The sequence below is a fragment of the Leucoraja erinacea genome, chromosome 17, assembly GCF_028641065.1.
Source record: "Leucoraja erinacea ecotype New England chromosome 17, Leri_hhj_1, whole genome shotgun sequence".
Lineage (NCBI taxonomy): Eukaryota > Metazoa > Chordata > Chondrichthyes > Rajiformes > Rajidae > Leucoraja > Leucoraja erinaceus.
Genome location: NC_073393.1, coordinates 43,337,364 through 43,352,633, shown reverse-complemented (window position 1 = coordinate 43,352,633; position 15,270 = coordinate 43,337,364). Strand labels below are relative to the sequence as shown.

The window sequence follows — 15,270 nt, the reverse complement described above, 5'->3', positions numbered from 1 at the left end:
AAAATCCTTCCCATCAGTGAACCTATTAAATGCACCTATTTAAATTCTGTTAGTGTCTGCCTCAACTATCTCCTCTGGCAGCTCATTCCATGACTCTGGGAGTGCAAAAGTTGCCCCTCAGGTATGTATTAAATCAGATCCCTCCCTCTGTAAAAGTGTCCTTTTGTTTTTGATTGCCCTACCCTGGGTCTATTACTCCTCATGATTTTATACACTCTATAAGATCAACCTTGTGATGAACTTTAAAAGGTCTCCCTTTCACTGCAACCATGTCATTTGTAAATAAGCTTGTTCCGAATCTTTACGACCAAGTCCCGTGAATCCCTTGCATCATAGGCGGGTGAATTGAGAGTGAATAGGAATAGAGCATCCATATCTTTGATCCCCCACACGGGTTGTTGTAATCTCTGAACCCATCTTCACAAACCATAGATGCGGAACATTTGTGCACAAATAAAAATCAAGTACTTCACTAACATCCAACTGTGGAAAATCAAACAGCAATGTACGATGGAGCATAACTTAATCTACAACCCGTAAACAGAGAAATCTCAGTACTTCAACTTCAGATGCTATCTTCAATGTTTAACTAAAGTTCAAGTTTGTCATGCGCTGGAGTACAGTGAGGGACATGTACATTGAAAAACCATGCTTTCAACAGCACAAGCACATTGACTCAGACAAAAAATTATTTACATAAAATTCCAAAGGACACTGCAAAAAAAAAAACCATAATTTAATAAAACAGCACAAGTCCATTGAGTGTCAGAAAAAAAATTCTTAAGGGGTTACATAGATGAATCCCGATGCAGGAAGATTGTTCCCGATGTGGGGAAGTCCAGGACAAGGGGTCACAGCTTAAGGATAAGGGGGAAAAAGAGACACTTTTTTCACACAGAGAAAAAATTCACATTTAAGAGGGAGTTAGAAAAATCATGGAGAGAAGGCAGGTACGGGATACTGAGTTTGATCAGCCATGAGTAATAAAAAAAAACAAGTCCATGTTTTGTATGTTTCTAGTGCAAGAAGTGGGCTATTGTTGAAGTAGGGATTGTGCACATTTATTGAAGAACTCGATAGTCGCAGGAAGCTAACTGGTTGTGAACCTTTTAGTTGGGATTTCAAGCTTCTGTAACTCTTGCACGACAAGAGGGCAAGGCCCAGATGTTGGGGATCTTTGATGATAGACGTTTTCTTCTGGAGGCAACGATTGAGGAGATTGTTGTGCCCTGATAGATTGGGCTGAATCCATCACACTCTGCAGCCTCTTGAAATTGCCGTAAGAGAACATGATGCAACCAGTCTGGATGTTTTCTACAGTTCAGTAAGTTTGTTAAGAGTAATTGGAGACGTGCCAAGTCTCAAAATAACAAGTATTGCTCTACAGTTACACCATATAATACAGTCGTGAAGTGCTCGTCTCAGTAAACAGACAAGATCCTTTGCGACTGTTTTGAGTCAGTGGACTGGTTGGACTGATGCTAAACTAGATGAATATGATGAAATTCAACCTGCAAATTTGGGAGGGAGAAGATGAATTCAGATGTGTTGGTATTACTGTTATAACAAAGGTAACTAGAGGCATGAGGGAGGAGCTGGTTAAAGTTGAATGGAAACGGGCCCCATTAGGAATGACGATGAAACAGCAATAGCAGGAATTTCTGGGGACAATTTGGAAGACTTTTCATTCCAAAGAGGAAGATTCTTTTAAGAGGACGAGGTGACTGTGGTTGACATGGGAAGTCAAAGACAGCATAAAACTGAAAGAGAAGGCATATAACATTTCAAAGATTAGTGGAAAGCTAGAGGATTGAGAAGTTTTTAAAAAACAGAAGATAACTGAAAAGGCAACACGGGGAGAAATTATGAAATATGAATGCATGCTAGATATGAGGATTGCAAAGGTTTCTTTGGATATATAAAGTGTAAGAAAGAGGCTTGAGTGGACATTGAACCGCAGGAAAATATTGCTGGAGAGGTGATAATGGAAAAGGTGAAGAAATGGCAAGTGAATTGAACACGTTTTTTGCACATCTTTACAATGGAAGACACCAGCAATTTGCCAGAAATTTAAGAGAGTCAGGGGGTGGAATTTAGCGGTCTATTGCTAAGGAGAAGGTGGATAAGTCACCTGGACAAGATGGATTGCACCCCAGTGTTCTGAAAGAAGTGGCTTTAGAGATAGAGGCATTCGTTGTGATCTATTAAGACTCACGAGAGTCAGGAATAGTTCCACACAATTGGAAAATTGTAAATATTACTCCACTGTTCAAGATGGGAACAAAGTGGAAACTATTGGCTGGTTGACCTGGCTTCAGTGGTTTGTAAGATTTTATAGTCCATTATAAAGGATGAGGTTTCCGAGTAATTAGAAGCACATGATAAAATAGGCTGAAGTCAGCATGGCTTTATGAAAGGGAGATCTTGCCTGATGAATCTGTTGGAATTCTTTGAGGAAGTAAATAGCAGGATAGACAAAGGAGGGTCAGTGATGTTGTTCACCTGGATTTCAGAAACCTTTGATAAGGTGCCGCACGTGAGGCTGCTAAAGATGAGAGCCCATGGTATCAGAGGGAAGATCCCATGGATAGCAGGTTGGCTGAATGGCAGGTAAAGAGTGGCAATAAAGGAGGCTTTTTCTGGTTGTCTGCCAGTGACTAGTAGTGTTCCACAGGAAATGGGGTCGATGCAGAGGTCACTATTGTTCACAATCTATATCAATGAGGGAATTGAAGGCTTCGAGGCCAAATTTGCAGATGATGTGAATAGATGGAGGGGCTGGTAATGTAGAGAAAGCAGGGACTCTACAGAAGAACCTGGGCAAGTTGGGAGGGTGGCTAAGAAGCGGCACATGGAATACAGCGCAGCAAAGCGTGGAGACATGCAATTTGGTACTAGAAAAAGGCGTACACTATTTTCTAAATGCAAAATCAGAGGTGCAAAGGATCTTGGAAGTGCTGTTGCAGGATTCCCATAAAGTCACTTTACAAGTCAAATCGGTAGTACGGTAAATGTCATTTGCTTTTATTTTGAGAGGGCTAGAATATAAAAACAGTGATGCAATGCTGAGGCTTTACAATACACAGCTCAGACCACTTTTGGACTATTGTGAGCAGTTTTGGTGCCCACATCTGTGGAAGGATGTGCTGGCTCTGGAGAGGGTCTAGAGTTGGTTTACGAGAATGATCCCAACAATGATTGGGTTAACATATGATGAGCTTTGGACAGCACAGGCAGCACAGGGCCTGTACTCGCTGGAGCTCAGAAGGTTGAGGGGAGACCTTATTGAAACTTACCAAATAGTGAAAGGCGTGGATAGAGTTAATGTGGAGAGGATGTTTTCACATAGCCTCAGGATAAAAGGACGTACCTTTAGAAAGGAGATGAGGCAGAATTTCTTTAGTCAGAGGGCGATGAATCTGTGAAATTCATTGCCACATACGGCTGTCAATGGCTAAGTCAATGGATATGTTTATACAGGGATTGACAGATTCTTGTTTAGTAATGATGTCGGGGGATATGGGGAGAAGGCAGGAGTATGGGGTTGAGAGGGAAAGATAGATGAGTCAAGTTTGAATGGCAGAGTAATTTGATGGACCGAATGGCATAATTCTGCTCCTACAACTCATGAACTTTATAAGTACAAATCAAACAGTTATGTTAATATTAAATATACCAGCAAAAGTTGACTTGATATTTGCAAATAGAAACTCATTTCAGAAATGGTTTGATCAAAAGGAATAAAGATTGAACATAAATAGTCAAAGCGTTGACACTGCTCAACATTTTTAGATGAGTCAAACAGTATGAAGTTATATACAGAATTTCAGTCATCGGAGAACAAAATGAACAGCAAATACACAAACATTGCATTGTAAACATTAGAATTACAATATTGAGTTAAATGGCTTAAAAATCAATACTTACTTTTTAATACAATTTGTCATGAGCAGGTGAACATCTTGCCGTTCATCGAGCAATAACATCGCACCCAGGTAACCAATACGCTTGTCTGTAAACTTTTGTGAGGCTATCAATTTTAGGCACTCCAACTGAAAAAAAAACGTTCCTCAGACTACTTATACATCACAATATCATTGCTTAAACATTCAAATGAAATAGAACAGTTTAAACTTCGTCCCCAATTCCAGCAAAAACATTTTAGGTTCCGGGCTCTCCAATCCAACAATGGATTATGTTGCAGTTTTACAAGATGTTGGTGAGACCGCATTTAGAGTATTGTGTTCTGCCCTGGGCACCATGTTATAGGAAAGATAGGAAAGGATGGAAAGGATGCAGAGAAAATTTAGGAGAATGTTGCCAGGACTCAAAAATCTGAGCTATAGGGAGAGGTTGAGTAGGCTGGGACTCTATTACTTGGAGTGCAGGAGGATGAGGGGTTATCTTATGGAGGTGTACAAAATCATGAGGGGAATAGATCGGGTAGATGCACAGTCTCTTGTCCAGAGTAGGGGAATCAAGGACCAGTAGACATGGGTTTAAGGTGAAGGGGAAAAGATTGAATAGGAATCTGAGGGACAACTTTTTCAAACAAACCTTTGTGGTGGGTGTATAGAACAAGCTGACAGAGGAAGTAGTTGAGGCTGGGACTATCCCAACGTTTAAGAAACAGTTGGATAGGTACCTGGATAGGACAAGTTTGGAAGGATATGGACTAAACACAGGCAGGTGGGACTAGCATAGCTGGAACATGTTGGCCAGTGTGGGTAAGTTGGGCCAAAGGGCCTTTTTCCATGCAGTATCACTCTATGACTAACTGAAATATTGATTATAATTGTTTCACAGAATAATTGCAGAACACTGACATTTGCTTGTGGTATAATGAGCCAATGCTCATGTTTAGACACCAAAATCCCCAAATCACCTAATGAATAGTGATCATGTATTATGCCTGTACATTCCTGTCGCTATCTTACCCTGTGTAACTAATTCATTTAATTCTGATAGTAAAATTTCTCAAATCTAAGAGAGCTTTTCAGAAATAAACACAAGAACAAAACTATTTACCCAAATATTTATTGTTTGCTAATCAGAACATGGAATAAATTTAACTTATTTCTTAATACAACTACACCCATACTTTATCCCTGGATATTCCTGGCTTACCTGTCCAAAGTGTGCAGGATATCCTAGCATATGCATATACAATAATTTTGCCACATTTCGACAACGATAGGTGTTATCTTCTTCTCTGAATGAAGAACGAATTGAAGCACATTCCTTTTGTATCATCTCCCGTTCCTCAGCCTGCGTCCTGGCTGTCCGGATAGTCCGGATTAGCTCCCTTAATCTGATGGGGGCTGGCATCTTCTAGGGTTTAAAAATATAAAGGCGCATCAAATAATATTCTAATTTATCCAACTTTTTTTTATAAAACAAAATCATTTTGGATAAATTATGACAGTTTCATAATTACACAAATTTTGGTAATATATTTAAAAGTGTCAAGACGCCACATTACCGGACATTCAGATTAGATGTATATGTTGTGAACAGCAATGAAGATACCCTGTTTGTAAGCAACAAAGTTTTTTAAAAAAAATTGTTGATAACCGCTTTTTCCATCATTCCCAATTCAGAATTAACGTTAAAATTTCAACTTCTGACCAAATTTGTGATGTATATGACTGACTGTAGAAATAAAACCTGGATAAATCCAACGCATAGTTGTGAATGTTGCTCATTAAATAACTACTGTACTGATACTCCATATTAAGAGCATTGATTTGCCATTAAAATGAATTCTGTAATAACATGTCAACGGTAGCAGTGACATTCGAACACTGCGGTTTTAATGTTTAACGTGTTCATAATTTAATTAATCCATCTTTATGGATTAAAACAAATAATAACATTTGGAATTAAAACACAGTTGATTGCATTCCATTATCAAACATAGTCAATGTTCACTCTGAAGACATTTCCAGCACAATAGGGTCGGGGGGTGTGTGTGTGTGTGAATCAGTGCAGGATGGATAGATGGATGGGGGGGGGGGGGGGGGGGGGGGGGGGGGGGTGTGTTGAGAAGGCAATCTGTGCGGAATGGACGGATTGAGGCAGTGGAATTAGTGTGTGTTGGTTGGAGTAGGTGCAATTGTGAGGGGAGAGCGCGGGGGATGACAGTGGGGTTGAATGGGGGTATCTGTGCAGGATGGATGGGGGGGGGGGGGGGGGAAGGGAGATCAGTACAGGATGAATTGGGCGACCAATGTAGGATTGATGGGGAGTGGCAGGAGAATCAATGCGAGGTGGATAGGGAGATCAGTGCAGGATGAATAGGGGGGGGGGGGGGGGGGGGGGGGGGGGTGGGGATGAGGAGGGAAGCACACAGGGTGTCAGTGAGGACTGAATAGAGACAGGAATGGGGATCAGTGCGGGATGGAGAGGAGGGGTCTCAGGATAAGGGGGGGTGGAGGGGGGCGTACAAGAGAGAGAGAAAGGGGCAGAGGAGGTGGGAAGGAAGGTCAACGCTCCTCGGACAACTCCGGCATCATTGCTCAATCGCTATCAAAATATGGAGGGGATCAGGGGATGGGGGGGGGAAACAATATCTTGCGTACACTCACACACACGCGCGTGGCTTCGGAGGCCCTGTGAACGGTAATTACAGTTCAATCCAGCGCTAAATGCAGCTGAACTCTGCCTGTCTCGCCTGGACTGATGACATATTTCCCGTAAATCCATACAGGGAAAACCTGGCGAGACAGGCAGAGTTGATCTGGGTTTAGCGCTGCTTCTCTGCGCTGGTTGTGGGCCTGGGGTAACCGCTCCCGTCTGACTCTCAACGTCTCTGGCCACCTCCAGGCGTGGGGGGGGGCTCTCAGATCGGGAACTCTCAAAACAGGGCAGGGGGGGCAAAATTGGATAGGCTTGGACTTTATTCCTGAGACGGCTTGAGGCCAAGGGATAATCTTAGAGGTGGCATATAAAGCCATGAGGGTAATATATGGAATGGATGCAGTCTTTTTCCCCAGTGCCAGGTTGCCCAGAACTAGAGAGCTTAGGTTTAAGCTAAGATGGAAAAGATTTAATAGCAAGCCAATGGCTAATTTTTTCCACAGAGGGTGGCATGTATATGGAATGAGCTGCCAGGTGAAGTAGTTGAGATATGCACAATAACAACATATAAAACATTTAAAAAGAAACATGGATAAGAAGGTTTAGAGGGATATGGGCCAGGAGCTGGCAAATGGATCCAACTTAGATGAGGTATCTTGATTGGCATGGACAAATTTGGCCGAAGGACCTGTTTCTGTGCTGTTTGAATCTATGGTACTATGACTAGTGTTACTTTAAGTCAAATTGATATGTTAATTTAAATCCAATTGCCAATTTGGAAATAACTAAAGAATTAAAACTTTAAAAAGCACATGTTTTAGTTAAGTTTTTAATTTATTTTAATTAAAAATGCCTATAAGGCCTGGGATCTTGGTGCTTGGGAATAGAATCTTGTCAGCTTTAGGCACTTTATGTCAACAAATTACAGTATGGCTCTAAAGTAAATGTCCCTTTTCTCGACTGTTTCATCCACAAATGCTACTACAGCAAAATTGCACGTTTCCCTATTTTTTACATCACTCGTCTTAAGACAAAATGAAGGTACTACTACTACGCATTGCTTCTTATCAAGAAGTGGAGTACAGCAGAATCAAACATGTTTGAATTTGGATCCATTACTCTACAATACATTTGAACCCAGGTTCTAAAAGTGAAAGATAACTGAATTCTCAAGAATCCCCATCGTCCATCATCAACTATAAATAAATCATCTTAATCTTGCTATCTTCCTATTTTGCCATTATGCCCACCAGAGTACTACTTGTCAAATTAATCCCTTAATTGGTATACATGTCTTGTTTTGGGGCAAACGGCCAAGAAACAGGAGCAAATAAAAAAGTAGCCAAATAATAAATTGCCCTTAGACACAAAATGCTGGAGTAACTCAGCGGGACAGGAAGCATCTCTGGAGAGAAGGAATAGGTGACGTTTCGGGTTGAAACCAGAGACCGAGACATCTGAAGAAAGGTCTCTGAGGTACTCCTGCTTTTTTTTGTCTATCTTCAGTTTAAACCAGCATCTGCAGTTCCTTCCTACACAATAAATTACCCATATTTGGCGTAACATTTACATCTTAAGCACAAGCATTTTCCTTAAGTTTTTGATAAACGATAACGATACGATAAAACTTTATTCATCTCCGGAGGGAAATTGATAGGAAACTTTGAGCTTAAATTCTAGTAATTTAGGCTCTTCTACAAAAAAATAAACCTCATTGATGCCGTTTCATATCAATGCAATCTCCAGTTCTTCAGTCTCTGCTTTAAAGTTGATTACTGCTCCAACAATGCAAATCTTATTAATGCCGATATACATGCCCTTTTGAACTTTTAATTTTTTTTGCTTCATTTAGGTTCATCATTTCAATGAAAGCTGTATAGTAATTCTGGCTGAAGACAAAAGTGAATACTGCAACTTTGCCTGTGCTTTGGTCTCCCTTTTGCCCAAGAGATATGGAGATGAAAAGACATAAGATAAGTGATAGGAGTAGAATTAGGCCATCAAGTGCACTCCGCCATTCAAACATGGCTGATCTATCTTTCCCCCTCAACACCATTCTCCTGCCTTCACAGAACCCCTGACGCTCTTACTAATCAAGAATCTGTCAATATCCACCTTAAAAATACCCATTGACTTGGCCTCCACAGCCTTCTGTGGCAATGGATTCCACAGATCCCCCCCACACCCTCTGACTAAAGCAATTCCTCCTCATCTCCTTCCTAAAGGTTAGTCCTTTTCTTATGAGACCGTGCCCTCTGGTCCTGGACCCTCCCACTAGTGGATCATCCTCTCCACATCCAATTGTACAATCTGTTCATGACCAAGGAATATTTTAATCTGTTTTTTAATCATTCTAATTTATGATGCCGTTTGATTCCGAAAAAATTCTGTTTGAAGATATTCAAAAGAGATTTTAATGTACTCAGTTTTTTTTTAAATCTTACCAAAGTGCATGGTTTTTAGCAAAGATTATAGAGGAGCAAGATAGACCACTCCTCACTCGAAAAACGCGTAGTATCACGTGTGTGATTGTGGACGCCATTTTTTGAGGCATTTTATTGGGCTTCCCCCACACTGTCATGGCGTCCTTATCTAAATTTCATCTCACTGCTCTGCTATCAAGTATTCTAATCGTAAATCTAAACGACCCGGCCTGTCATTCTTTAGGTTCCCCAATAAAAAAGAAAGGTGAGAAAATATTTTTATTATTTTCAGTCGATATTCTGTCGTGAAAATGTTATTTTCTGTTCTCCCATCAACGGCCATTGGGAAACTAGGTTTGTCGGTACATTAGAAAGTTATTAGACTTATTTTTAATAGATCTTTACTTACCATAATAATAAAGACAATTTTAACACTTCTGTACGTTTTTGGTTTTGTTCTTGTCAGGGATTGGTCTCCACAATATGGCCCGTGGGACACATTAGGTCAAGACATCACAAGCAAAGATCACAAGCCCGCCGTGAAGAAGGGTGCAATCAAATATTATACAACTCTGCTCTATCATCTTTGGGTGCAATGGTGGGCCGGGGGGTTCGGTGGCGGCGGCCGCAATCAAAGATACTAGAGGAGCTCTGCTCTATAATCTTTGGTCGGAATGGGACGGCTGCGCGTTATAATGTGCTATCGTTCCACTCTCCCACTCCCCCCTTCTCCCTCCCCCCCCTCTCTTCCCTCTCTCCCCCCCTCCGTCCCCCCCCCCCTCTCCCCCCCTCCGTCTCCCTCCTTCCCCCCCCCCTCCCCCCCCCCCCTTTTCCCCTTCCCCCCCCTCCCCCCCTCCCCCTTCTCCCTCTCTTCTCTCGATCGCTCTCTCTCCTCACTTATCTCTTCTCTCGATCTCTCTCTCCCCTCTCCATCTCTCTCTCCCTATCTCTCTCGATCTCTCTCTCTCTCTCTCTCTCTCTCTCTCCCTCTCTCCCTCCCTTCCCTCTCTCCCTCCCTTCCATCTCTCCCTCCCTTACCTCTTCGTGAGAGTTGGCAGCTCTGCTATGCCTTGGGTCCAAAAGAGGATAGAAAGAAAATACTTAATGGTCTTTGTAAGAAGATTTTAATAAGCTCTTCTACATTTAAGGTAAATTGACATATTAGAGACAAAAAGCATCTTCAATATACAGGTCTCTCCACACAACTGAGAACAATTGCATTTAAGTGATATATCATCCATTGTTCAGGCATGTAGCACTAGGTTACAATAAACTTCCTACATATTCCAGGAATGCATCTCAAAAAAATGGGAGAGGCTTAAATGCATTGTAAATTCATAAATCCATGTTGACTTGGACTAATCCTTTTACTGTTATCCAAATGCCCCATTATTACATCTTTAATAATTGACTCCAGCATCTTTCACACCACCAAAGTCAGGCTAACTGGTCTGTAATTCCCCGTTTTCTCTCTCGCTCCTTTCTTGAAAAGTGGGATAGCATTAGCTATCCTTCAATCCACAGGAACTGATCGTAAATGTATTGATCGTTGGAAAATGATATGTATAAATATATATGTATGTGTATATATGCATGTATGTGTATATATGCATGTATATGTATATATGCATGTATATGTGTGTATATATGTATGTATATATAGTCAATAGTCAATTTAATTGTCATTTGGACCCCTGGAGGTCCAAACGAAATGCCGTTTCTGCAGCCATACATTACAAACAAATAGACCCCAGACACAACATAATTTACATTTTACATAAACATCCATCACATTGCTGTGATGGAAGGCCAAAAAAAACGTATCTCTCCACTGCACTCTCCCCCCCCCCCGATGTCAGAGTCAAAGTCAAAGCCCCCGGCTGGCGATGGCGATTGTCCCGCGGCCATTAAAGCCACGCCGGGTGGTGCAAGGTCGCACACCGGGTCTTGATGTTGGAGCCCCCGGCGTGCGCTCGCAGAGTCCCGCGGCCATTCCAAGCCGCGCGGGGCAGGCAGTGATGTAGGCCCCGCTCCAGGAGCTCTTTTCGACCCCGCAACTCGGGCGGGAGAAGTCGCCTTTGCAGGAGCCCTGAAAAGAGGTCTCCCTCCAGGGACCCGCGGGCTCCCGGTGCCGCCATCCGCAGACTCGCAGTTGCAGCCTCCGCATCAGCAGCAGCAGTGGCAGCAGCAGCAGCAGCGCTCCACCACCGCTCTGGACTCGGCCAGCTCCGCGACGGTGAGGTGAGTCGGCACCAGAGTCCCCGGCTTCTTCTGTTGGAGGCCGCTCCTCATTGCAGCCCCAACAACAACTGAGACCCGACAAGAAAAGGTCGGGTCTCCAGTGCAGGTGGAGATTTAAAAGTTTCCCCCTCCCAACCTCCCACCCACCCACCCCACCCCAACACACACACCCCCCCACACACACACCCCAACAAAAAATAACAAAAACTACATATAAACATAGACAAAAAATAATAAAAAAAACACACACATATAAACATATATGTTTATATGTGTGTATGTATGCATATAAATGTATCCATATGTATGCGTGTATTTGTATGTGTGCATATGTATGTGTATACGTATGTATATGTATATATGTATGTGTGTATATATGTATGTGTATATATATGTGCGTATAAATATATATATATGCATATATATATTATTACTATATAATTATATATATATAATTGCCTTTATGGTTTATGTATATCATCTTACAAGACAAATAAATTAATAGTGATTATTTAAATCAAAGTTGCTTCTGATCCATGAGAATAAACTTAATTATCTCTAACTTGCCTCTCACACACAGACACACATTCATATAAACATATAAAATATGTATACGTTAAATTTAATTTTGTGCGGTGTGTGTTAAAGCAATACAAGGGAAACTGCACAATACAATGCAAGGGAAACTACGCAAAGGAGGGGGCTGTTCCCGCTACAAGATACTCGAGGATCTTTGCTTTGGATCAAAGATTATAGCGGAGCTCTATAATCTTTGCTTTGGATCTCAGCGGGTGGCATTACCGGAAGTCGCGTGTCTCATTAAAAAATGGCGGCCGTGACGTTCCGTCACGTACTACACGTCAGTCCATTGGATTTCGAAGGAGTGGTCTATCTTGCTCCTCTAGGATCTTTGGTTTTTAGTAGCAGTTTAAACTGGAATTGTCAATTGTGCCCAAAGCAAGGTTTCATTCTGTGTTGAACATTTCTTTGTGTGGTTAACTCATACCTCTAAAAAAAATAAGAATATTAAAGATTTTTAGCAATCTTTACATATCCAGCATTGAATCATAAACTGTCTTCCAAATCATTTCAGTGGAATGTCCAGTGAGTGTGTGCCAGTTTGGTTACCCTTGGCAGTGGTAAAGGAGTGAAGAGAAATGTGGCCAAATCTGTTTGGCTAAATTGCTCTTTTTTTTTTAATGAGCTAACTTGAGAAAAGGGAATGAAGAGGAAGTTGCCCAGATGGCATTTCAGAATGGAGACACAAGGAACTGCGGATGCTGGGACCTTGAATAAAATAAAGTGCAGGAGGAACCACCGGGAGGAGGCAATTGAAGTTTGTTTGCATCTATAAAACAGTACAGTGCAAGAACAGGCCCTTTGGCCCGCTCTGTCCGTGCCGAACATGATACCAAGTTAAACTACTCTCCACTGCCTGCATGTTATCCATAACCCTCCATTCCCTACATATCCATAGGCTATCTAAATGCATCTTAAATTCCATTATTGTATCTGCCTCCACCACCCACTGTGTAAAAAACATGACCTGCTCATCTCCTTTTCACTTCACTCGGCTCTTCTGGTAGCCCTGGCATTCCCTCTTTTTCTATCCACTCCCCCATCCAAGTCACACTAGTTTCTCGTTTTCACCCTACAAACAGCTAACAATGGCCTGTTTCCTTTATCACCGTTACTTTTTTGCATACAATTCATTCATTGTTCTTTATCTCTCCACATCAGTCTATATCTCTCGCTCCCTTATCCCTAATCTGTCTGAAGGAGGGTCTCGACCCGAAACTTCACCCATTCCTTCTCCAGAGAGGTTGCCTGTCCCGCCCGCTGAGTTACTCCAACTTTTCATGTCAATCTTTCTATTAATCTTTGACAACATAGCAACAAGTGATTTATTTATTCATCGCCACATCTGGACGACACAAATTACAAATCATGGTCAAGAGTCAAGATAGTTTTATTGTCATGTGTCCCAGATGGGACAATTAAATTCTTACTTGCTGCAGCACAACAGAATATGTAAACATAATACAGAATGTGCCTGCTCTGGTCTATTAAAATGTATAATTGTTCCATCATAATCCTAGAACCCTTGTTTTCTATTCTACATAATAACATCAAAAAATGTGCTTCCTTCAACCTCATCAATGGTGAGTTTTAACCAAGACCCACTGCTTCTCTTCCCTTTTCGTAGTTCAAAGTTTCTCCACCCCTGACCCAACTTACCATAGTTTAGAGTTTGTCTGGCTGAGTTCACTGACCTCATCCAGCCACTCTTCACTGTACAGCTAGGTGGAACCACACCCAGCTGCTTCAATTCTCACCCATGTAGATACTGCGGGTTTTGCTTTCATTATTATCACAAGTGTGAACTAGTGCTTATAAAAAAAATCAATTCTCAGTCATATAGCACACAAACAGGTCCTTTGGCCCAACTTGCCCATGCTGAGAAGGTGCCCTATCTCTGCTCGTTCAACTGCCTACGTTTGGCCAGCAGAGAACCAGAGCAGCAAATTGAAGAGCTGATGAGGAAGTGAACGTTATGACAAATAAGTCTCAAACAAGACAGGTCAGGAGAGGTTCTCGAATATGGAGATAATGAAGGGCTGAAGTGCGTTCACTTCAATGGAAGGTGTATTGTGGGTAAAGATGATTATTAGTGCTTGGAATTATGATGTTGAGTCCATTGGTTGCAAGAGGGACATGACTGGCAGCTAAATGTGCCTGGGTTTTGAGGTTTCAGACGTGATAAGAAGTGGGTTAAAGAGGTGGAGGAGTTGCTTTACTAATCAGGGAGAATATCAGGGCGATACTCAGAGAGGACATACTGGAGGGTACGTCTACTGAGGCATTGTACGATGAACTCAAACATAAGAAAGGAACAATTACTCTAATGGGATATTATAGACCACTCAAAAGCCAGCGGGAGGAAGAGGATCAGATAATGTAGACAGACTGCAGAAGGATGCAAGAACCTAATGGATAACTTAACTTCCTCAATATTGTCAGATACTAACTCAGGACAAGAACATTAGATGGGGTAGAATGTGTCAGGAATATCCAAGTAGGCTTCCGTACACAGTATGTGGAGGGGCCATGCTGGACAGTTTATTGGGAAACGAGCCTAGCCGGGCAGCGAGTCGGGCAGCGGCCCAGTGCGGGGCTGAAATGCTCCGGTGGCAGCGGCACGACTTGACGGCTGGGACGGCGCTCCCATGAGGGCGACCCGGCTCGGGGCTGGAACGGCGCTCCTGTGGGGGCAGCCCGGCTTGGGGCTGGAGCGGCGCTCCCGTGGGGGCGGTCCGGCTCGGGGCTGGAACGGCGTTCCCGTGAGGGCGGTCCGGCTCAGGGCTGGAACAGCGCTCCGGTGGCTGTGGCGGCCCGGCACGGGGCTGAGACGACGCTCCCGTGAGGGCGGCCCGGCACGGGGCGGAGACGGTGCTCCGGTGGCTGAGGCGGCAGCGACCTGAATCGGGGCTCGGCCGTGGGCCAGTAGGCGACATCGTCGGAGCTCACAGGTCACAGGCTGGTGCCTGTTTTCCGGAGCTCCCGCGGCAACTGCTGCGTCCGCTGGACAGGAGGGGGGGGCAGCTTCGACCACCCCGGGCCGCAGAGCTTGAACCGGCCCGTTCGCCGGACTGAGTTACCATCGCCCGGTGGTGTATCGTCTCAGCGCAGAGGGAGAAGAGGAGGGAAGAGAGAGTAACCCTAAGATTTTTGCCTCCATCACAGTGAGGTGCCTGGTAAACTCACTGTGGTGGATGTTAATTTGTGTTTATTGCGTGTTTTGTTGTTTATTATTACATGTATGGCTGCAGGCGACGACATTTTGTTCAGACCGAAAGTCTAGCCTAGGTGACTGGTGGTCAGAGTGGAAGAGCATTTTGGAAATAATGGAGATAGTGATCACCACTCCATAAGATTTGAGATTGTTTTGAATAGGGACAGGGGGGTATGTTGGGGGGGAAGGTACATAGAGCTGCCAAGTTTTGTCACAGCATTTCAGTATTGTAGT

At 43.0% G+C, this 15,270-nt stretch overlaps 1 protein-coding gene across 1 annotated transcript in view; it reads right to left on the bottom strand.

Moving 5' to 3' along the window:
- Positions 1-15,270, bottom strand: part of ap1g1 (adaptor related protein complex 1 subunit gamma 1) — a 137,678-nt gene that overhangs the window by 107,924 nt on the left and 14,484 nt on the right. Inside the window, exons 2-3 of the mRNA XM_055649065.1 lie at positions 5,128-5,331; positions 3,928-4,052 (exon numbers count right to left, since the gene is read on the bottom strand). Of these exons, the coding sequence (XP_055505040.1) occupies positions 3,928-4,052; positions 5,128-5,328 (326 nt within the window). The 5' untranslated portion in view covers positions 5,329-5,331. The remainder of the gene's footprint in view (positions 1-3,927; positions 4,053-5,127; positions 5,332-15,270) is intronic.